This window comes from Girardinichthys multiradiatus, chromosome 23 (assembly GCF_021462225.1).
Source record: "Girardinichthys multiradiatus isolate DD_20200921_A chromosome 23, DD_fGirMul_XY1, whole genome shotgun sequence".
In the NCBI taxonomy this organism is placed as follows: domain Eukaryota; kingdom Metazoa; phylum Chordata; class Actinopteri; order Cyprinodontiformes; family Goodeidae; genus Girardinichthys; species Girardinichthys multiradiatus.
The window spans coordinates 39,598,636-39,621,139 of NC_061815.1; the positions used below are offsets into that span (position 1 = coordinate 39,598,636).

The 22,504-nt window shown below is 38.5% G+C and overlaps 1 protein-coding gene across 2 annotated transcripts; it reads left to right on the forward strand.

Moving 5' to 3' along the window:
* The first annotated feature begins 11,906 nt into the window (after positions 1-11,906).
* tmtops3a (teleost multiple tissue opsin 3a) lies at positions 11,907-21,921 on the forward strand. Of its 2 annotated transcripts, none has more exons than XM_047353016.1 (4): positions 11,907-12,400; positions 15,068-15,396; positions 20,689-20,922; positions 21,556-21,921. In XM_047353016.1, the coding sequence occupies exons 1-4, from the start codon at positions 12,034-12,036 to the stop codon at positions 21,778-21,780; spliced, it is 1,155 nt and encodes a 384-aa protein (XP_047208972.1). In that variant the 5' UTR covers positions 11,907-12,033; the 3' UTR covers positions 21,781-21,921. The 2 variants fall into 2 exon arrangements, with proteins under 2 accessions (XP_047208972.1, XP_047208973.1); XM_047353017.1 differs by having other exon boundaries at positions 11,907-12,340.
* The last annotated feature ends 583 nt before the right edge of the window (positions 21,922-22,504 follow it).

Genomic DNA, 22,504 nt, shown 5'->3' on the forward strand with positions numbered 1-22,504 from the left:
TCTAAAAGTACCAGTCAGTTGGGTAAGTTATGATCCTTGGATGTTTGGATTTTGGTTTTTATTTAAGTTTGTGTTTTGCTCACTTCTGACATCTTTATTATTGTTTAAAAGGTCTTACCTTATACAGTTCATTTTTCTATTATTATTGCTACAGAGGTGTTGCCATTAGATGGTAGTTATTTCCCTTGTGTTTAATTTCTTAGTTTATTCTTGTGCTCTATTCTTTGTGCATTTGGATTTATTTTTCTTAGATCAGAGCTAATTTGTTTCCCTTTGGTTTGTTAGTTTCTGTCTGTCTTAGTTCAGCCCATTCTTACTATTTATTTACTTTCCACCAGTCTGCCTGTTTGCTCTCTTCTATTTTTTTAATATACAAATTCCTTTTTTAACAGTTTTGCTCCCACATTTTAAATGTTTTATATGAATTCATATGAATTCTGGAGGAATGCGTTTAGGTTAAGCAGCAGAGTTTATCAAATGACCTGTAAGTATTTGACAAATTTGAAACTCTTTCTCATGTTTCATTTATTTATGGCGCCTGGCATAAGAATTGAACTTTTTTACATTTTGTCAAGTTATAAGCACAAGCTTGAATGTATTTTATTTGGATTTTGTTTTATAAACCAACACAAATTTGCTTGATAGACCAACCATAATCAAATTTGCAGATGACACTGCTGTTGTTGGACTCATCTCAGTGAGTAATGAGAGTCATTACAGGGACGAGATCAAGAAACTGTCAGCGTGATGCAGGAAGAATAAATTACAACTGAACACCTCAAAGACAAAGGAGCTGATCCTGGACTTCAGGAGAAAGCAGCAGGTGGACATGACTTCTCTGATAAATAGAGCCAGCTTGATGAGGGTCCATCAAGGGTATCTCTGCCTGCACTGCAGGCATTAACAAGGCAGTGTCAAAGCAGTGTCTGTATTTTTAAGGCTGCTAAAAAGAAACAACCTGAGGAAGACACTGTTGGTGTTGTTTGCACTGCTTTACACGGCATCCTGATCTACTGCTTGTCTGTGTGGTATGTGAGCTGCAACCCAGCAGATAAAAATGTCTACAGCATATACAGGTCCTTCTCAAAAAATTTGCATATTGTGATAAAGTTCATTATTTTCTATAATGTAATGATGAAAATTTAACATTCATATATTTTAGATTTATTGCACACTAACTGAAATATTTCAGGTCTTTTATTGTCTTAATACGGATGATTGTGGCATACAGCTCATGAAAACCCAAAATTCCTATCTCACAAAATTAGCATATTTCATCCGACCAATAAAAGAAAAGTGTTTTTAATACAAAAAACGTCAACCTTCAAATAATCATGTACAGTTATGCACTCAATACTTGGTCGGGAATCCTTTTGCAGAAATGACTGCTTCAATGCGGCGTGGCATGGAGGCAATCAGCCTGTGGCACTGCTGAGGTCTTATGGAGGCCCAGGATGCTTCGATAGCGGCCTTTAGCTCATCCAGAGTGTTGGGTCTTGAGTCTCTCAACGGTCTCTTCACAATATCCCACAGATTCTCTATGGGGTTCAGGTCAGGAGAGTTGGCAGGCCAATTGAGCACAGTGATACCATGGTCAGTAAACCATTTACCAGTGGTTTTGGCACTGTGAGCAGGTGCCAGTTCGTGCTGAAAAATGAAATCTTCATCTCCATAAAGCTTTTCAGCAGATGGAAGCATGAAGTGCTCCAAAATCTCCTGATAGCTAGCTGCATTGACCCTGCCCTTGATAAAACACAGTGGACCAACACCAGCAGCTGACACGGCACCCCAGACCATCACTGACTGTGGGTACTTGACACTGGACTTCTGGCATTTTGGCATTTCCTTCTCCCCAGTCTTCCTCCAGACTCTGGCACCTTGATTTCCGAATGACATGCAGAATTTGCTTTCATCCGAAAAAAGTACTTTGGACCACTGAGCAACAGTCCAGTGCTGCTTCTCTGTAGCCCAGGACTGGGGAATGCGGCACCTGTAGCCCATTTCCTGCACACGCCTGTGCACGGTGGCTCTGGATGTTTCTACTCCAGACTCAGTCCACTGCTTCCGCAGGTCCCCCAAGGTCTGGAATCGGCCCTTCTCTTCCTCAGGGTCCGGTCACCTCTTCTCGTTGTGCAGCGTTTTCTGCCACACTTTTTCCTTCCCACACACTTCCCACTGAGGTGCCTTGATACAGCACTCTGGGAACAGCCTATTCGTTCAGAAATGTCTTTCTGTGTCTTACCCTCTTGCTTGAGGGTGTCAATAGTGGCCTTCTGGACAGCAGTCAGGTCGGCAGTCTTACCCATGATTGGGGTTTTGAGTGATGAACCAGGCTAGGAGTTTTAAAGGCCCCAGGAATCTTTTGCAGGTGTTTAGAGTTAACTCGTTGATTCAGATGATTAGGTTCATAGCTCGTTTAGAGACCCTTTTAATGATATGCTAATTTTGTGAGACAGGAATTTTGGGTTTTCATTAACTGTATGCCAAAATCATCCGTATTAAGACAATAAAAGACCTGAAATATTTCAGTTAGTGTGCAATGAATCTAAAATATATGAATGTTAAATTTTCATCATGACATTATGGAAAATAATGAACTTTATCACAATATGCTAATTTTTTGAGAAGGACCTGTAATTCACTCTGCAGAAAAAAGTCAGAGGTTGCTCTCTGTTCAATCTTGACAGCACTGTATCGTCCTGCTACCTCAGCAGAGGTAAATACTTTCTAAACAACTATATACACCCTGACTACAGCCAGTTTCAGCTCCTCCCATCAGCAGGAGGTAGAAGGCCAGTTAAAACCCACACTTACAGGTTCAGGAGCATTTTTTCTCCTAGAGCCATTGTTGTAGTAAATACACAGAAAATGTGCTTAAAATAGTCTACAGTATCTAACTTTAGTCATGTATTTTTTTTACTTGCAATTTTAAGATTTAATTTAGTTTGGTAATTATTGTATGTACATATTGTGTATGTGAGTATTGTACGAATGTGAAATGCGCTAAAGGAGCAGCACTCCTAATTTTGTTGTAGCTTGCCATTAATCACAATAAAGCCAATGATTCACTCAAATTCATTTTATATATAAAGCACATTTATTTTACCAATATGCTGTACAATACTAAAACAGGTCGGACCAAGACACAAAATAATAAAATATAACAAAAACAATAAAACCAAAATGATAACACTCTACAAAGACTGCGGTAAAATTAAAAGAGAAACAACAACAAACCAACTCCTACTGTGTTAAAAGCCACTGCAAATAAGTATGTTTTTAAAAGAGCCTTAAAAAATGCAAGAGAAAAAGCCTGCCTAATATTGAATTACAAATTATTCCATCATTTTGGAGCCACAACTGAAATGTCTAGGGCCAGTATTCACAAATATTCTCTCAGAGAGAAAATTCCTGCCAAGGAGTTTTAGCTTGAGAGTGATTCAGCTAGCTGCTGAGAGCAACACTGAGCGAGGAGAAAACAGAAATTCCTGTCTTAATGAGGTGTGGCTGACCCCGTTGCTAGGTAACGCTTTCTTCTAAGAGCTGTGATTGGTTACAAAAACAAAAAAAAAATAAAACAAATTCGCTCCTAGTAATCAATGGAGAGAAATTAACTGATCATAGAATTTAGACTGGATTAAGAAATGTTTAAGATCGCATAAAAATTTTTCAACATTTATGCTCAGCATTATTTTGCTTTGCTTATGATGTTTATTCACCATGCAGGTCATTTACTACTTCATTTATTTGATATTAATGTGAACACTCACCTGTCAGCATTTTAATGTGAGTGCCTTCTTGTGTAAAGAGGTTTTATTTGGTTAAATGACCAAAACAAAAACAGAGAAAAAAAAAGGTGGAGAAAACCAAACAGGGGAGCAGAGCATGCTGTTGGCACATCTGGTGGAAGACAGGAGTGTTGAAAAGTAGATGTAGTCCCGGGATCACAGTGCAAAGAGGAAGACTGGGAGCACATTCCTGAGCAGATCAGTGCATAATTCCCTCTGCTTTCCAGGCACCAGCCCAGAATTTGAGAAGCACTGGTATCTAGGGTGACCAGATGTCCCGATTTCTGCAGGACTGTGCCACATTTTTCCCTCCTATCCTGGTGTCCCTCAAACAGAAACAATATCCCGCATTTGACTGAGTCAGATTCTGATAAGTCAAAAAACTATTCGACTGGAGCTCTTCTGAAATGTAAAGAAAGCAGAGCTGTAGTTATTGCCACAGAGCCGCATCAGCTGTCAATCAAAATATGCAGCAGGTTCCAAGTCAACCAAGGACTAACCTGTGTGGCACAATGCTAGTAAAATAAAACAGAACAAGAAAAGGATTTTCTTGTATAGCTTACCTCAGTAGGCTATACAGAATAAATGGAAAGTATGTCACAGAAAAGAAAAACGACAAAGACTGGGAAACGGTTTATAACTGGGTGAGGCCAGTAAAAGGTGATCTATTTTAACACATGAATTTTGTTTCTTTTTCTCGTAAAAATGTTTTGGTTCTTTTATGTGTCGTGTCTTGGCATTTCAGGCATACCACATTGAGTAGCTGGCTGCCTACGTATGCCGTAGCAGGTCTGCTCTACAAAAAGGATTTCTCAAGAGAAAATCCTAATTGCATGATTAACTTTAATAAATCGAGACTGGATCAAAGTAGACACACCACATTTTTCTGATAATAGCCTGTTTTTGTAGGACCTTCAACCATGTGCCAGTGTGTGTGTTTTCTGTGTGTTTGTGTGTGTGTGGGGGGGGGTGGATGGATGGATGGAATTTAAACTGGTAATTATAGTTCAAAAGTTAAATGCAGATTAAGGCATCTTCTGATGACTAAAATGTTAAACAGCTGTGGAATTTTATCTATAGTACAGTCATGTCTGACTTCCAATCCCTTTATTTAGGCTTGCTTTATACCAGATGGATAAAAACAGATAAAGATATATTTGTGTGGAATATAAGGACAATGATTGTCAAATCCAAAATAGCCAGAAGGAAGATCTCCTAGTGTGTCCAAAATTTAGATGGTTATTGTTTATATTCAACATATGATACCAGCCAGTGTTACAGTCTTATTTTCAGCTCACCAGCAGATTTTTCCCACATGCTTAGAGATGCCATTTTCCACATTTCTCTGTCGAGGCGCAATTCATAGACACAGATGTCCCCACAAGATGAGGGTGGATTAATGATGGTGCTGTGTTATTATTAACTTCTTTCCATGTGGTTCTGTGTTACCCACAGATGGGTTGCAAAATGGGCACTCTGTGGGCATTCTTCCCAGATTCTTATGGGCCCCAAGCCAGGTGTGGTTTCCGAGCAAAGGAGCTCTCCGGCAGTCCAAGGCATTTAGCCATCCCTTGTATTTCAAATTGCAGTGCAGGGACATGTTGAAGTCAGCACAAAATGGCCTTAGAGTCATATTCAGCTGCTGTAATGGTCACTATACAAATGTGAGCACAGAAAACACCAGGGGATATAATGTGGTTCAATTTATTTTATGAGCATTTAGTGTTTAGTTGGCTATTTTTATTGCCCTTTAAATCCTTTCATACTTGATTCGCATGATTGACTAGCTAGTAAACGTCTGTCTGAATTGGACCATATTTTACTGTTTAATTATATTAGGACCATTTTCAAATTATTTATATAAAAAGGCTTAACAGTTTCTGCGCTACTGATATCAACTGTAATCTGATTTTAATGTGAAGAAAAATCCATTTATGTTTTGCAATGTAGCTGCTTATTTCCAGACCCATGCCCCATTTTGTTGTCCTTGTTACATTCTGACCATCTAAGATAGTTATTTTCCAGCAAACCTAAATCTAACGTATAACTTTATATTTTGAGAGAACCTCTACTCTAAGTAGTTTACTGTAGTGTTTATATCACCTTTCTCAGATTTTATTGTCAAACAACCACGCAATGGGATGTTGACTTCACAGCTTCTTAAAACACTTCTATTGGGTCAATAAAAAAGTGCTTTAAATCTAAACTACCCACTTGTTGCAGGTACTGAAGGTGTTTCAGCTGAAACTGGGATTTAGGTTGTTTCTTTGAGCACAAAGTGAGACTGTGGTTCATTTTTCAAATATGTGAAGAGTTTGAATCATTTTCTTTCTTTCAAAAGGTACTTTTAATCCGAGAAACGAGACTCATCACAAAGCATATTCTAATTTTTCAGAGATGACTATGTACTACTTATTGGAGCAACATCTAGGATGTGGTAGGAAGATCCAGTGTGGAAGAAACTGTCACGAGGGTTGCGTAAACACCACATAAACAACAAGAAGATAACTATGTAAAGCTTCTATTAATCTGAGATTCATGCTATCTATAGGTCCAGTCTGATCATCTGAGGCATTTATCCACTGCAGCCGATACGTGGCCTCAGCTCAGATCCCAAAGATTCATTCCGTCCAAACATACATGTTTTTTGTTTATTACTAGACACAGGAGCCTCATGTACAAAAGATCCAGATGTACGAAACTGTGTGTGGAGATGCTACTGCACACATTCAGCAATTTATGTGTCTAATCCAAACAGCGCTATCTAGCTTCTGCATTGAGCTCAATTATAGCTGGCATGAAAATTCCTCCCATCTTTCCATTAGGAAGACTATCACCACTCAAATCTTTAAAACCATTCAGGAGATCACATTAAAAATCACACAGACAAAGAAAACGTCACCTTAGAAACCAGCCATCGTGCATGGAGCCTGCTTGAAATTTGTTCCCTCAGCTATTATGATTAAAATAATTTTAATTATTATTATAGTATAAAGGAATCATCAGTTGAGGAGGCCAATGTGCCATTGCGTTCGTGGGACACATTTGTGCATCACAAATTGGTTGAATGAAGGTGCTTTCTATTCCCTCCGACTCTATTGATGATGTCCTCCAGGTGACCCAAAGCTGCCATTGTTCCACAATTACGCTGGACTTTACGCAGCTATTTAAGGACATGTGTGATTGTCTACAGCTTGTCCACCTTAGGAATCACCAAACCTGATTTGTTTAGAATTAATATGCTGATCCGACACCATTTTCTTGTTGAGTGAGAATGAAGTGCCACTTAGATGGTTCACCTGCATTTTGTGCTCCTCAACGCACAGATCGATGCACAATTCCATCTACAGGAGACAAAAGCAGATAACGTTTTACAGTTTACATCAGACTGAGGTTGTTTCCATAATTTTTTGAGGCGTGTTACGTTATTGTGTGAGGCCAAATGTGATTCAGCTTCATCGATCGGGTTTAAAAGCTCAAACTCCTGAAAAAACAGCAGGTTTGGTGCTCCATTAGTTAAATAAAACAGGATGAAGTCATATTTCAGTGTATTTAGGTCAATTCTCTTTGTAATTTGTGGTTGTCGATTGAAAACGTTTGCGTGGCTTCCGCAAATTTCACAGGTGGGTCAAAGGTTTGTATGGATTTCTGCACACTTTCACGCAATGTTCATTTTTGTTCATGGCAAATTGTGCATAAAACATTGGGCTGAAAGGCTTTTGTGCGTAAGCACGCTTTGTGCACAAGGCCCCTGAAGTTCAGAAAGCAACAACTACTGTTGCTAATGGACATGAAGAGGCAAAATTGACATGTGTTACTCAGCTAATTGAAATAAAGCGGAGATCTTTTGAAACAAAAAAACCTGACCAAGTCTGGATAATCCATTAAACAATAAGATTGCGTCGTTCACCTCACATACCCTTCTTTTATTCATATCAGTAAAACTTGAAAGTTTGTTCTCTGTTGTTTATCTTTATATTTGTTGTTAGTTTGATTTCTTATTAAGATTTTTAAATATTAAATAAGTGTAAAAATTGGTTTGATTAGTGATAAAGTTACACTTTGATTTGTAGCTTCTTATCTCTATAAATTATAACAGTGTCAAATAAATTAAACTCCACGTCATTTTGAATGTATGATTATTGTGTTCAGTGTGGATGAAAATAAGGCAGATTGATAAATAAAGAGATTGAATGATACAGATTTAATGATTATCTATGAAGTAATATAATTTACTTCGCTGCTGGTATCCGTTACAACAACTGGCGAGCCTGCTTTTATCTTAAACCATGAGCACCTCTGTAAAAACATGGTGGTGGTGTTATGTATATCTGACAGTAAGTGGAGCTTAATTTTTAGCTCTGAACTAGGTCTCCTCTCTCTCTCAATCGCTCTCTGCGCTGTCTCAAAATTGCCATCTTGAGTGATGTCAATTGGAAGAGTCCCTGAAGTCAGCAATACAACTTGAAAAGTCAAACCGTTATGAAACCGTCAAACCAATATGGCTGTCAGGTCTATAGCGTATAAAGAAAGATGCTTAAATAGACTGCATAATCACACTTCTGATGGTTTGAATTGATTGTTAATGTGTTATTTTATTGGTTGAATGCATACAATGCAGAAAAAATGCTGTGTTTTAGCTTGTATTGCTTCTAGTAGTTAGCCTGGTCTTTTGACACAACAATATGCAAATGCCACTGGTTTTCCAACTTGTAAATGGAACAGTTAGTTTTGGTGTGGCATAATTGACCAGATCTGAGTTCTGAATTTTTAAGGCAAATGACACAGACCCTTGGTTTGGTGGTAGCGCTAATCACCTTAATGTGTGTTAATGCATTATTATATATGGGAAAAATTATAAACACTTGTAAATATTTTTGTGCAGAATTTGAAAGCACAAGCAGCAAGAGTATGCGTGTTAACAATTCAGTCAGTCATTTTCTATACTGCTTATTCCATAGTGGGTCACGGGGGAGCTGGTGCCTATCTCCAGAAGTCTACGGGCGGGAGGCAGGGTACACCCTGGACAGGTCGCCAGTCCATCGCAGGGCAACACACAAACAACCAAGCACACACTCATTCACACACCTAAGGGCAATTTAGAGAGACCAATTAACTTGACAGGCATGTCTTTGGACTGTGGGAGGAAGCCAGAGTACCCTGTGAGAACCTACGCATGCACGGGGAGAACATGCAAACTCCACGCAGAAAGACCCCCGGCTGGGAATCAAACCCAGGACCTTCTTGCACCAAGGCAACTGCGCCACCGTGCAGCCTGTGTTAACAACTATGACTCAAATAAAAACATTAGTTTGATAACATGACATTTTTAGATAATTAATCTTCAACCTTTAAAAGCTACTATTATACAGAGAACTGCTTATATAACATGAACGTTTGCCATTAACAGCATGTGCAGGTAGTTATGTCAACTTTTCATATGGTAATTTGTCATTTTTCAAAGCTGGAGAGTTTCTAAAGGAATTTAATTTATCATTGCCATTTAAACTCTATAATTAACAAGCATAATTAATCCTACTGAGTTTCCTGGTAAGTCTCACACTGATGCCCTTTAGGACGTATTAGAAACAATGAAGCAACGCACTCTTATTCACTAGCTGTATAATAATAAACTTTTATTGTATTTCCTTGGTATTTACCTGATAAATTTCAATTCACACAGTCCATTATTAATCTGTCTCTTCCTTCTTTAGAGTGTCCTTCAATATCAGCCATATTGCTCTCAGTTGCCACTTCGATGAAGACATTCTTGCAAGATAACATTGAATTTACTTTGATTTGTAACGTAATTCTCAGGTATTGAATGATAGATTCATTGGTTGTAAATCATTTGCGCTTTATCAGAAACAACAGACTGATACAGTGTTTTGTCGTGTTAAAACTACAACTTCTATTTTTTTTGGAGCACTATGTGGTACACAAACACAAAGTAGAGGATAAATGTCATGATGCTACTACTATCATGTTTCATTGTGGGTATGGTGTGTTCAGGGTGATGTGTGGTCTTAGCAACTTGCAAGTAAATTAAAAAGTAACATTTTGGTCTCATCTGACTAGAACCTTTTCTTCCACATGTTTGTTGGGCTGCTATAATATTTGTGGCAAACTAAAAATGGGCCAGATTAATGGAGTACACACATTGTCATGCAAATATACTTTTCTCCTTGATTATTTAATCTAAAAGGGTGTACTTAGTTTTAAAACAGCACACCTGAATTTTGTATTAAGCTTTCTTATGTCCAATTTGACAAGTATAAATGATGTGAAAATTGTTTAATGCTTTATAAAACTACACATAGTTTTTATGGTTAAAACTAATAAGAAATGCCAACCCTCATACAGCGTTTTATTGCCCTGGTGCAAAATTAACTGGCTGGTGTGAACTGGAAGGGATTCTGATTAACATCCTTTATCTTTTTTTGAAAAAGAATGTGGACAGTTTCTGTGGAAGATTAACAGCAGGAGTAAAGCAGCCAATCTTTGTCTCTTCAGGAGGTAGACATGGAGATAGCGGCCATACATAGAGTCTTCCTTCATATTCACATGTTTTAGTAAAACCAGCTGCTGCTGGGTTCATATTTGAAAGCAGAAGGGTCTGAAGTGATTAGTGTTCAAAACTGCATGGAGTTTTCATGTTCTCCCCGTGCATGCGTCGGTTCTCTCCGATTGTTTGTCCTGTGTGTCTCTGTGTTGCCCAGTGATGGACTGGCGACCTCGACACTGGATGTCCTGCAGTGGAGACATTCAGGTGTGTCAGCAGCAAAGTAAATGGCCAATAGAAGCATACAGCATACTCACAAACATAAAAATCCATAAAGTAGACTGTACAGTAAAGGAAAAGAAAATACAACAAAAAGAAGTACTATACAGTTATTAAAAATGGCATACTGAAATTATGAGGAACCTGGGTAAAAATTAAGTTAAAACAGTACAAAACAGATCACACAAGGCACAAAAAGGAAAACAGATGAATCCAACTAAGCAGAGCCTATTATGACATGAGGAAAAGATTGTAAACACAGGAATCAGGGAGATGACAAACCAGAAAATGGATAATCACAAGCTAACCTGAAATAAAAACACATAATACACAAGAAAAACATAACTAAAATAAGATGAAAAAGACTCAGAACCCAAGGTAAAAATCAAAGTCCTTTTAACTTATGACAAAACCACTTCACCCTCCGATTAACTGCGCTGGGGAGGCCATTTTGTAAAGAGGAACAAAAATCAAAGGAGTTCATATGACGCACTGAATTCTGGTGGGCAGCCTTGAGGTGGAAGAACTGACCGACAGAGTCCAGAAAGCGACTCGAAGGTTACAAGATCCACCTACAGACCTCAAGAGGGTAATCTAGAGGTTGTTTGGTCCACCTGCGAAGCTTATCCTCTGCTGGTCTTTTTAATTTTGCAAAATCCAAACCGACTCTTGGGCAACTCAGACACCTTACTTGTCTATCTAAAAATAACTCCAACTTCAAAAAGAACATGTGAAGAATTTGTGTCATTTGACAAATAACGATTGCAGCCTTTCTAAGTAAAACTAGAATGGTCCTTGAACTTTTCCATCACAGAGGAAGGATTTGGAGAAAAAAAAAACAACATAATGAGCTGGCCTAAAATTGATAGACTGAATTCTTTTATGTAAATTGAATCTGCTTCATGCAGCTAAACACATGAGCAGTCTGGTACAGAAAGGTGAAGCAAAAATGCACAGCTTAGCAAAATCATGCAAAAACGTTTGTATTAGGCTACTTATGTGGAGCACCAAAAGAAATTGGCTCCGCTTTAACGTTGAAATTGAAAGTTTATTCATTTAATCTGACCTACATCTGACGTCAAAAAGCCACAAAAAAAAAAAAAGAAAAAATCAATGGAACTTGTTGTAAGGATGCAATTTTGACTCTCATAAGCACATCACCCTGAAAGGCAATGCATTACTTGTTGGAAAGCCATCAATTTTGAGGGATTTCAGGCTGTCGTCATGAAAAGATCCGGCGCTAGTAAATAGAAGGGTTCAAAGAAAACAGAAAAATGTCAGTGTTTGTGCCTGTCAGAATAAAGGGGGTGGGGGTATTTTTGCATTTCAGGAGTGCAGGTATAAAGAAGTGCTCTGGTCATATTCAACTCTCTCACACCAGCCTGGAGCGTTTGGAGCCGCTGTGCATGACTCTCATTCTGTCTGTTTACCTCCTCTCCACCTGTGATTTCTCTCTTCTCTGCTATGGTCCTCTACTTGCACGACTCTAATTTAAGCACCACAGACAGCTCCAGTCTAAGCAGCGACCACCGCGACTCCACGACGCCCCAGAACCGCGATGGGCTGAGCCGGAGCGGCCACACAGCGGTGGCAGTGTGCCTCGGCTTCATTCTGGTGGCCGGGATCCTCAACAACTCTCTGACGCTGCTGGTCTTCGCAAAGTTCCGCTCCCTGTGGACCCCCATCAATCTCATCCTGTTGAACATCAGCCTGAGCGACGTTCTGGTGTGCGTCTTCGGGACGCCGTTCAGCTTCGCCGCGAATCTGCGCGGTAGGTGGCTCATTGGAGAGTTCGGCTGTAAGTGGTATGGGTTCGCCAATTCCCTTTTTGGTGAGTTAGTATGTAATATGAGGCGTTATAACAGAAGTTGTTTTTTTTTTTTTTTCATTGTTTTGTTGTTAAACGTTTGTCTATTAAAATAAAACCTGAAGTTTCTTGTAAACGTCATTTGCGAGATAAAACGCACAATTATCATCTGCTATATTGTTAACGAAATTTGGAGGGTATGAAATGTTACCCATCAAAATTATTTACAGCTGGGGCATTCCAGAAATGGGGGACATTTTCAGTTCCACCCCTAAAATCTCAAAGAAGTAATACACAACACTAACACATGCACTTGTTCTGTAAATTCACTTGCCCTGAGACAAAATGTAAATATAGTTGTAGGGACGTGTATTTTAAAGGGTAGCTGAAGTTGTAACCCCCACCCCCAAGGTGCAGTGTTCTGACTGTTTTGTTCATATAGGTTTTATGATGACTGATTATAGCAGCAAGGCTAGTGGTTGAGATGCTTTCTGGTTTGAAACAAGAATTTAAGTTGATATCTAGCTTTAATTTAGCAGTACAGCCCTAATTTTCTTTGCACAATGATCTTCGTTCCTGGCAAAGTCTGTCCCAATGAACATCACACTGTTAGCCATGTTTAGGTCTGTTCCCACTGCAGGAATCCTTTATCAAGATATGATTATTTTACAGTGGTTACATTGTAAAACTGAATTATAATCACTTCAAAGAAAGGAAGTTTGTAACATACAGATATTTCTTAAGGAAATATCTCAGAGACTTATCCTAAAGGAATATTAACCACATACACACAGAGCAACAGCAGACCCTTATTTCTTAACTTAAAATCGGATAACCATCCAGAAGGCTGTTTTTATCTGTGCTTCAGAACATAAAAGGTTAAAAACCACTTTAAAGTTACTTTGAAGGATTTATTCCCTCTTTTATCACAGACATCAATGGGTACATTTCAATGGCAGGAATCTTTTCAAGGACCAAGGGTGCAGATTATTCCACTGCAGCAAATCATCTTTTTGGTTGCAAAATGTTTAACAATTGTAATGTAAATGGACGAATATGGACTTCACTTTCAGTACCAGTGGAGTTGGACGGATCCACATGCTCACCAACACCAATTTTAAGGATTTAAACCAGTGGTTTTACAATATTGTACAACATTTATGTTCTAAGTGGTAACTTGAAAAACTTGTAACCCCCCCAGGATTGTGAATCACCTTTTGATTTTTAATGTTGAAAGAAGCAGATATGCTGCAGTGGCCTGCTGCTCTGTGTGAGTGATTAATATTCCTTTGGGACACATTTCCCACGCTTCTTTAATTGAAAACAAAGTCTGTGAATTTTTGAAAACTTCTCAAGAATAACAAAATATATAAATTCTGTTTCAGAATATGTAAATGCTCTAAAACCACAAATGAGGGCTTTGGCATATTTGATTGTAATCCCTAATTTGAGATTTACTTTTTTGTTCTTGCTCCAGATATGACTAAACATGAAAGCGTACCACAGTTACACGTCTCCATAATGTCTGAAGTGACTCTAAATGAGTTATAAAGGGTGACTGCTGTCACCGAATCCTCAGTTATAGTTTTATCGCTGAAAATCATGGCTTTTTCTTTGCGCAATTGGAACTCCTCCTTGCTGCACACACTCTGCAGTCAGGATTGGAGCAGTTCATTTAAATTTGTTCTAGTTCCAAATTTCCCAAAAATTTGCAAGAATTATACTAAAAATTAAAAAAATTACTGAAATGAAACAATGTGAAAATAATACAGTATTGCTCTGATTTGACTGTTTTTAATCACATTTCTGATGCTGCTGGTACTGTGAGTTAGATCTGTGTTCCCAGATCACTGAAGTTGAAACAGAAACACTGCTGTAAAGGAAAGACCCCATAAGTGTTAGTGGACATAATGTACATAAACAGCACGATTTCTGACCCTACAACTGATAGCCAAGGTAAAATAAAGGGAAACTGTAAAATACTGGGAAACTGTGTTCCAGGGAGAAAATGTTTCGTATTGCATTGACAAAATGCACCTTGTTCCAGAAGTCTTGTGGTTCATTCAGATGCATCTTTGCAAACCTAAGTTATGCAGCCAATTTGTTTTTAGAGAGAAGATGATTGGTCCTATGATCTCTTTTAAACATGCCACGTTTGTCTTTTTCTAATTGTGTGAATTGCCTTCTAACACTGAACAGGTTTCTGTGGCTTTTAAAGTTTTAAATGGAGTTCTTAGATTTCTTGTAATTTCTAAGAGCATTGTACCACTTAACCTTGGAGTGATTTTGGTGGTACTTCCACACGTGGAAAAACTGTCTGGAATGTAGAATAATGGACTACAAAAAGTTTGAAAAAAACAGTATAACCCTCCCCAGTTTGGCAGACTGCAACAAATGCATCCCTGAGGTCATTGTTGATGTCATTCTGCTTTGGCATTGTTTTATCAGACACCATATGCTCCACATCTTCAAAGTGCCAAAACAGCTGCTTTTATGGAGGCAATCACACTTACTTAGGTGAGCGCGAGCATCAAGTACATTTAATTAGCAAAACCTGACTGCTGCTTTAAATCAATTAACTTTGCAACAATATTCTAATTTATAGAGATGCTCCTGTATGATGGTGCATTGGAATAATAAAGATGTTGCCTTTAATTGTTATATTTTCACTCTTTTCCCCTTTTTTATAAGGTATTGTGTCCCTGGTATCCTTGTCAGTACTTTCCTATGAGCGCTACAACACTGTGCTGCATTCCTCTAAGGTGGACGTCTCAGACTTCAGGAAAGCCTGGCTCTTCATTGGAGGTACCTGGGTCTACTCTCTTCTCTGGACATTCCCACCCTTCCTGGGTTGGAGCAGCTATGGTCCTGAAGGTCCCGGAACCACTTGTTCTGTCCAGTGGCACCGGCGCTCAACCACCAGCGTATCCTATGTGCTGTGCCTCTTCATCTTCTGTTTGCTGCTGCCCCTGATGCTCATGGTCTACTCTTATGGACGAATCCTGCTAGCTATAAGGAGGGTGAGTGCAAAAGTAGAAAACATTTCTACAGTAGCATGTAGCAGTTTGGGTAAGATGTATGTTACTATTAATGGCTAAGTGAGTAAATTATCTGATTCCCAAAATATTAGGACATTAGTTTAATATTGTCAGAATAACATTAATGATAATTCATTTCTGTTCCGTGTTATTTTGTTTTTAATAATTTAAAATTAAATTTAGATATTCAACAAAGCATGCCCTGGACTGGCGACCTGTCCAGGGTGTACCCCGCCTCTCGCCCATAGACTGCTGGAGATAGGCACCAGCTCCCCCGTGACCCACTATGGAATAAGGGGTAGAAAATGACTGACTGACTGACTGACTATTCAACAAAGCAACTATTTAGTTTTGTTGTCAGCAGAGGAAGAACTATTTTATCGATTCATTTTTGGATAGAAAGTTTTCACCCATTCCTCTATTTCTTATTCCATTGCTACTAAACAAGATTCTGGGGGGAAAAAAACAAAAAAAACTTACTCGCTACTAGTCTGTAAGCAATCCATAGATCCATTTTTCTTTCAGATGTTCTTCTGAAACACCAGAATATTTCAAATAAATATCTTGTAGCACTTAACATGGGGTTTTTTTTCCAACTGAATATATTTACTCAAATCAAAGGCTGAATTTTTTCAAATCCTTCAGTGTGAGATTATGATTTTGCATTAAATAAATGCATTTAAGACTTAAGTGTGGAGGGTGCTGTATTGCTCTAAAAATAAATTTGTTCTCAGAGTTAAAAAGGTCACTTCTAACACCAATTTATTGGAATTGTCTCCACAATATATTAGGTTTTATGAAATATTAGTTTCAAAATAGTTTGAAGGTTAATCAGTTAAAATAAAGATTTCCCACAGATTAACCCCGCTTTTACACATCCATCCATCCACTGTCTATTCCTGTTTGTCCTTGCAGGGTCAAAGGGCAGCTGGTGCCTTTCTCCAGTGGTCATTTGGGGGGAAGCAGGGTACACCCTGGACAGGTCACCAGTCCATCAGAGGGCAACACAGACACACAGGAAAAACAACCACACACACACACACACACAAATACATAGGGACAATTTAAGGAGACCAATTAACCTAACAGTCATGTTGTTGGACTGTGAGATTAAGCAAGAGTACCTATAGCCACACATTCCAGGGAGAACATGCAAACTCCATGCCAATAGAAGCCAACTCAGGATTTGCAAAAATGCTACCAACTGCACCACTGTGCAGCCACAACACAAAAATGGAATTGAAGCCCCGATATGGTGGCATGCTTATCTGGGACTCCTCATCCCTGGAACCCTCCCTGGGACAAACAGAGCCTTCTGTAGATCCATTGCTCTGGGCCTTCATTATAAGGTAGGCCATAGATTAAGTGACGGGGAGGGGGATGATTACTATTTTAGGTCATGCAGAGTATCAGGTTATGGTGAGGGCTCTTATCCAAGGCACCGAAATATTCATCATCATTATTCATTATGGTGTTACTGCAAAGAATAACAACACTGTAAACCACCAGAGTCTGCAAAATATCCCTACGGGCTCTTGCAGAATAACTGGGATGTTGTGTGGAGAAAAAAACTTGAGCATCTTTTACTTAAATCTTTTTTCCAGATGGTTTTCTAGTTAAATGTTATTTCCTAATTCTAATCTAACTAAAAATGTTCCAATTACACCTCTGATATTTCAATAAGCAGTTTAATTGTATTTTATATTAGTACACATTTTATCAATTCCTAAAAGCCTTTACCAATTTTATGGGCTGAAAAATTCACATTTGCAAATGATGAATGCACATAGGACACAAACCAGAGCTCCTCAAAATGCTTCCATTGTTGTGCACCTACTTACCTTAAAAGCTCTAAAAGCTCCACTGAGATGGGCACAGCAGTTGCTTTTATCCTGCCAAGGTACTTTTGATATTCAGAAATGTGTGCCTGAGTTTGAGTTGTGGTTGTCAGCCGTCTCCTTGTCAAGCCAAAACAACCTAGAAGCCCCTGGTGGCAAATCAGTTCATCCAGCAGAAGGAAAGAGGCAAGGTTTTATTTGAGGACTGTGGCTTTGCTCTTTGCAATGATCCCATTAGTTTCCTGTAACTCATGGCTGCCTTTATTGAGTTTTATATAAACCTGTCAATCATATCTGTAATTGGTAATTAAGGGCTCCTAGTTGCTCTTTGCTACCACTACTGCAATGAATGAATCACCCAGAAGGTATTTTTAGATCCTGTGAGTGACCTGTTACCATTGGATACCCAATGTTATACAAGCATATTCCTTTTTTCTCTCAAGTCTGTGGTCCCAGAGGAGTCAGAGCAGAGAAAAGGTCCTGCAGACGTGATGATCAGCTGCAAACCAAGTCGGCAGCTTTTCTTAGAAACTGATGCATGAGGATTTTTCCGATTGGTTCCTTAAAGATAGCTCAAGCAGACATCTAGGATATTTTCAAGAGTCCTCATGACAGCATTTAGATTAAACTTGCACTGATGTTTTAAGTTCTCACATCTGAGTTATAAAATGTAACAGAAATAACAGGGTCACACAAAACAAGAGATGTTAAGAATTTTGCATAGGAGTAAGAATTTCTATGTCTCACCTAGAGCTGTGATCACCCCAACATTGTCCGAACCTGACTTCATAATATCTTCCAACCAATTCTTCTATCTTTTAAGACCTGGAATCAGAGCATTTTCACTTTATCCAGTATGCTATACTTGTTGAATGAACCAATCACACGTCTGCTGCTCTGTGCATTTGGGCTCCAAGATGTGCTGAAGTTCAATCTGAGCATCATAATGGGGAAGAAAGAGGATTTAAGTGAGTTTAAACGTGACAAGGTTGTTGGTGCCAGATGGTCTATTTCAGAAACTGCTGATCTACTTGGATTTTCACACACAACCTCCTCACATGTTTACAAAGAATGGTTCGACAAGGAGAAAATAAGCAAAGGGTGGCAGTTTTGTGGATGACCATGTTTTGCTGATGTGAGCGGTCAGAGGAGAATGGTCAGTTTGAGATGATAAAATGTCAACGGTAGTTCATAGAGATTTGTTACGACGATGGTTTAAAAGCTTATCATCTCTGAATGCATCACAAACGGCAACTCTTGAAGCAGATGAGCTGCAGCAGCAAAACACTGGGTGCCTCTCCTCTCAGCTAAGAACAGGAAACCGAGACTACAGTTGACACAGAGTCACCAAAAGTGGACAATGACAGACTGGAAAACGTTGGCTGGACTGAGAAGCCTCAATTTCAGCTGCACATTCCAAGGATAAGGTCCGAATTTGGCTTTAAACATGAGCACAGTGAGCTTGGATTCATCCTGACTTGTATCAACAATTCAGGCTGTTCGTGGTACTGTTATGGACTAGGGGATATTTTCTTGGCAAACCTTTGGCCCCTTAACAACAAAGAATCATTTAAATGCCATAGCCAACCTTAATATTGTTGCTGACCATCTCCTTCCCTTTTGAAAACTGCGTTCCACGCCTCTAAGAATTGCTTCCAGCAGGATAAGGCACCATGTCAACAAAACTATCTTTTTGCAGGTAACTCCGAATGGCCTTGAAGGACCACAGAATTAGAGACTTAGCAACAAAATTTATAAAACAATTTGCATAGCTTTATGCAATATTGTGAAACTGCTTCAGCAGTCGGTTTGTCCAATATTTCCGCTAAACTAACCCCACAGCAGCTACAGCTGGACAGAACAAAACCAACAAGCCCAAAAGGAACATTTCTGTGCATTTCCAGAAAAAGCAGAGTTTATTAAATCATGTCATCATGTTAACTTTCAACCTAAATAAAAATGTAAAATTGAACTCCCTGATTGGACACTGAGACTGTCCAGTCTGCATTAACAATACAGGAATGTGAATTATAAATAAAGTCTTGGATAAAAACGTTTAAATTAGGCAAAAATGCAAAAGAATAAAACGCAAAACAACATCAAATAAAAGTACTGTCTCAACACTGATAAGTACATTTTTTTTAATAAGTGAAACACAAAAACCAGATGCTAAGTTCAAGTCAGTTTGAAAAACAATCCAATCCACCTTTATTTAATTTAATTATTTAAAGCATTTTAAAAACAACATGTATTTTAACCTGTTTTAAAATCTGATAAATAGTAATTTCATTAGCTGTCAAATGTAGAAGCATAAACAAGCACAAAGCAAATGCTTCTGTAAAGTTCAATCCTGCAAAATAAAAGTTGAAAAACACATACATTTTGTTTTAAGTGTAAAGACCAGTTGGTTTTGATGGGATTTTGATGCTGCTGACATCTGCTCCAGAAACATTCATATGTCAATTCAGTATTCAAAAGCTAGATCACTGTTTATTAAGTATGCTATCAAAGCAGAAAGAACTTTTAAGCCTTTGAAGCACCTTCAGATTTGCGTAAGACGAATCCATCAGAATAATGCATTCCAATCTGCTTTAACTTCTTTCATTCATCATGATGTTAAATCTCTACAAGCATTGGTATAAGCAATAGGGGGGATCTCATTTGTCCAGTTCCTGCCTCCTCTCCTTTCTCCTAAAACCTCCTGCTGATTGACCTGAAAATGGATCTCAGCAAAATATTTCGAAGGACTTTTCCAAAATACTCTTGAAAGAAGAGGCTTGGTAGAGCCGCTGTCTTTATCACAATCTTTTATTCAGTAGTTATCTCCAAAAATGCATGACATATTATTTCCACAATCATAATAAATGCATACTTCTTACATATGCTTGTATGCTATTTATCACATATGTATTGTCCATCTGAAAGAAATGAAAGGATACAACTGAGTTTTGCAGCCTATCAATAGCTGGATAATGGAGTGTTATATTGAGTTTAGTTTTTAATATTGACTGGAAAACAAATGAATCCTAATTTGATATGTGCCTTTGAGCTCCCTTCTGTACTGCAGTGATCCAAGGTGACAGCTGCAAGGAGTCTGAGGAGAGGAAGGTGCAAATTAGGAAATGAGAAGGAGGATTTATTGGTATGTGTTACTGCAAGTCTCAGTGTTATTCTTCACACTACCACTGGATGGCACTAAATGAATAGCTGTACAAATGATTGGGTTTAAACTTGCATATTATGTTGTAATAATATTTTTCAGATAAATTGCTTATAACAAGAAGAGTCAAAATGAAACACAGATATGCATGTGGGACTTCAAAAGGCTTTGATTTTTTATCTCTTAGGGACAGATTAGATTAGGTTTCTGAAATGATGCATTTGAATCTTTTGTACCTTGTCTGTCTTTTACTCTCCCTCTTATTCCTTGCTCCAGGTGGGTAAGATCAACCTGCTGGCCGCTCAACGCAGAGAGCAACACATTCTGTTCATGGTGCTGTCCATGGTGTCCTGCTACATGCTCTGCTGGATGCCCTATGGCATCACGGCACTGATGGCCACCTTCGGCAGGTCGGGGCTGGTCACTCCCCTGGCCAGCGTGGTGCCGTCCATCCTGGCCAAGTTCAGCACCGTGGTCAACCCGGTTATATATGTGTTCTTTAACAACCAGGTAAAAGCTCAAAAAGGACAAAAAAAAACTTTTAACCCTGCTTTTATGAAGCAATTTAGCTAGTTTCCATGACAGAAAATAGATAATATCCATAGCTTTACAAGAGTTATTTAAAAAATACATGTGCTTTAGTTAAGTAGAAGTACTTGTTCATATTTGTCATGTCACAAATACAAGCCTCAATGTATTTGACAAGGATTTCATAAGATAAACCAAAGCAAAAAAAAAATCCATACAACCGGAAGGAAGGTGATTTTTAACCATGCTGCATGCATGTGTCATTAACCACCCTGACCTAATATTTTGTAAAATTACCTTTCACTGCATTCAAATCTGCAAGCCTGTTGGTTTATGCCTTGGCCAGTTTGCGCATCTTTCCACAAAACTAGGGGGAAACTAGGTTTCCACAGAAACTATTCACTAAGACTGTTGATTAGGATAAGATTACAAATGTAAAGACTGGGTTATTTTGAGGGCTTTAAAGAGCTGGTTTAAAAAGTATAAATGGACATGTTGCTTCATATCAAGAATTAGGCTTGCGTTTTAACATGGTAAATGGTTTCTGTGATAGACTTTTTCCTGCTTAGGTACTCTAACAAGATGTCTTCTTGACTCATTTTGTATTTCAAAAAGTTTTACAGGTGCTTCATGGCCTTCGTCAAGTGCAGCGGGGAACCGCACTCTGTTCAAGGAGAGGAACAGCCATCTCCAAGAAACCAACAGTCAGATGCCTTTCATGGTCGGAAACAAACCTCCTCCAGCCCTTCACAGCCTCAGTTCCTCCACAGCACCAGAAAAGCCACTCCCTGCAGCCGCCTCAATGAAAGAAACATCCTGTTTGTCCATTACACACCATGAAACATTTTTCACTGGCGGTTTTCTTTTGTTTTAGCAGTTTTCAAAAATGTGTTAATAATTTCTGTTTTCTTGTAATCATTACATTATAAGTCTGTGGCAGTTCTGTGCCAAGAAAATAAACAGAAATTTGCTCAAACTGAAGTGCAAGACTTCTCCAGAGTTTGCATAAACATTAGGGTGCAACATTGCTACATAAGAAGCTCATACAGGAAACTGAAGGCATAAATTTATATTTTTCTTCCTATTACATTTTGGCTTCTCTTTTAGATTGTATTTATTTCACTTTAACTTCAATGATGTGTGTACATTTAACTACAATTGCTTCACATAAATGCTACCAAAAAAATTGTGAATACAGTTTAATAGCCACTCTTGATTTTTGACCAACTGCATTGAATTCTGCAGAAAGTACTCGAAATGACTGAAATCCCACTTAAATGATCCTGGTTCACAAACAACATCTAAAGCTTATCACATTTTCACCAAACAGTAAAAGCATAAATTAAAATAGGCATTTATTTTCTTCAGAATATCTAAAGGCACGTGAACTCTCTGCAGGGAAATATGGCTGGAGTTGAGAACTTTCTGAACCACCAAGGCAAGCTATGAAACACAGTAAATGACGTCTAAGTATAAGATCACACTACTGACTACAGCACTAGTTGTCTTCTTAAGGTGGATGTGTTGCTATAATTAAACACTTATTGTTCAGACCCGTGCAGAG

Coding starts and splice junctions, on each gene's coding strand:
- tmtops3a (XM_047353016.1), top strand. CDS start 12,034: ATGGTCCTCTACTTGCACGACTCTAATTTAAGCACCACAGACAGCTCC. Junction 12,401..15,067: donor GTTCGCCAATTCCCTTTTTG/GTGAGTTAGTAT, acceptor CTTTTTTATAAG/GTATTGTGTCCCTGGTATCC. Junction 15,397..20,688: donor TCCTGCTAGCTATAAGGAGG/GTGAGTGCAAAA, acceptor TCCTTGCTCCAG/GTGGGTAAGATCAACCTGCT.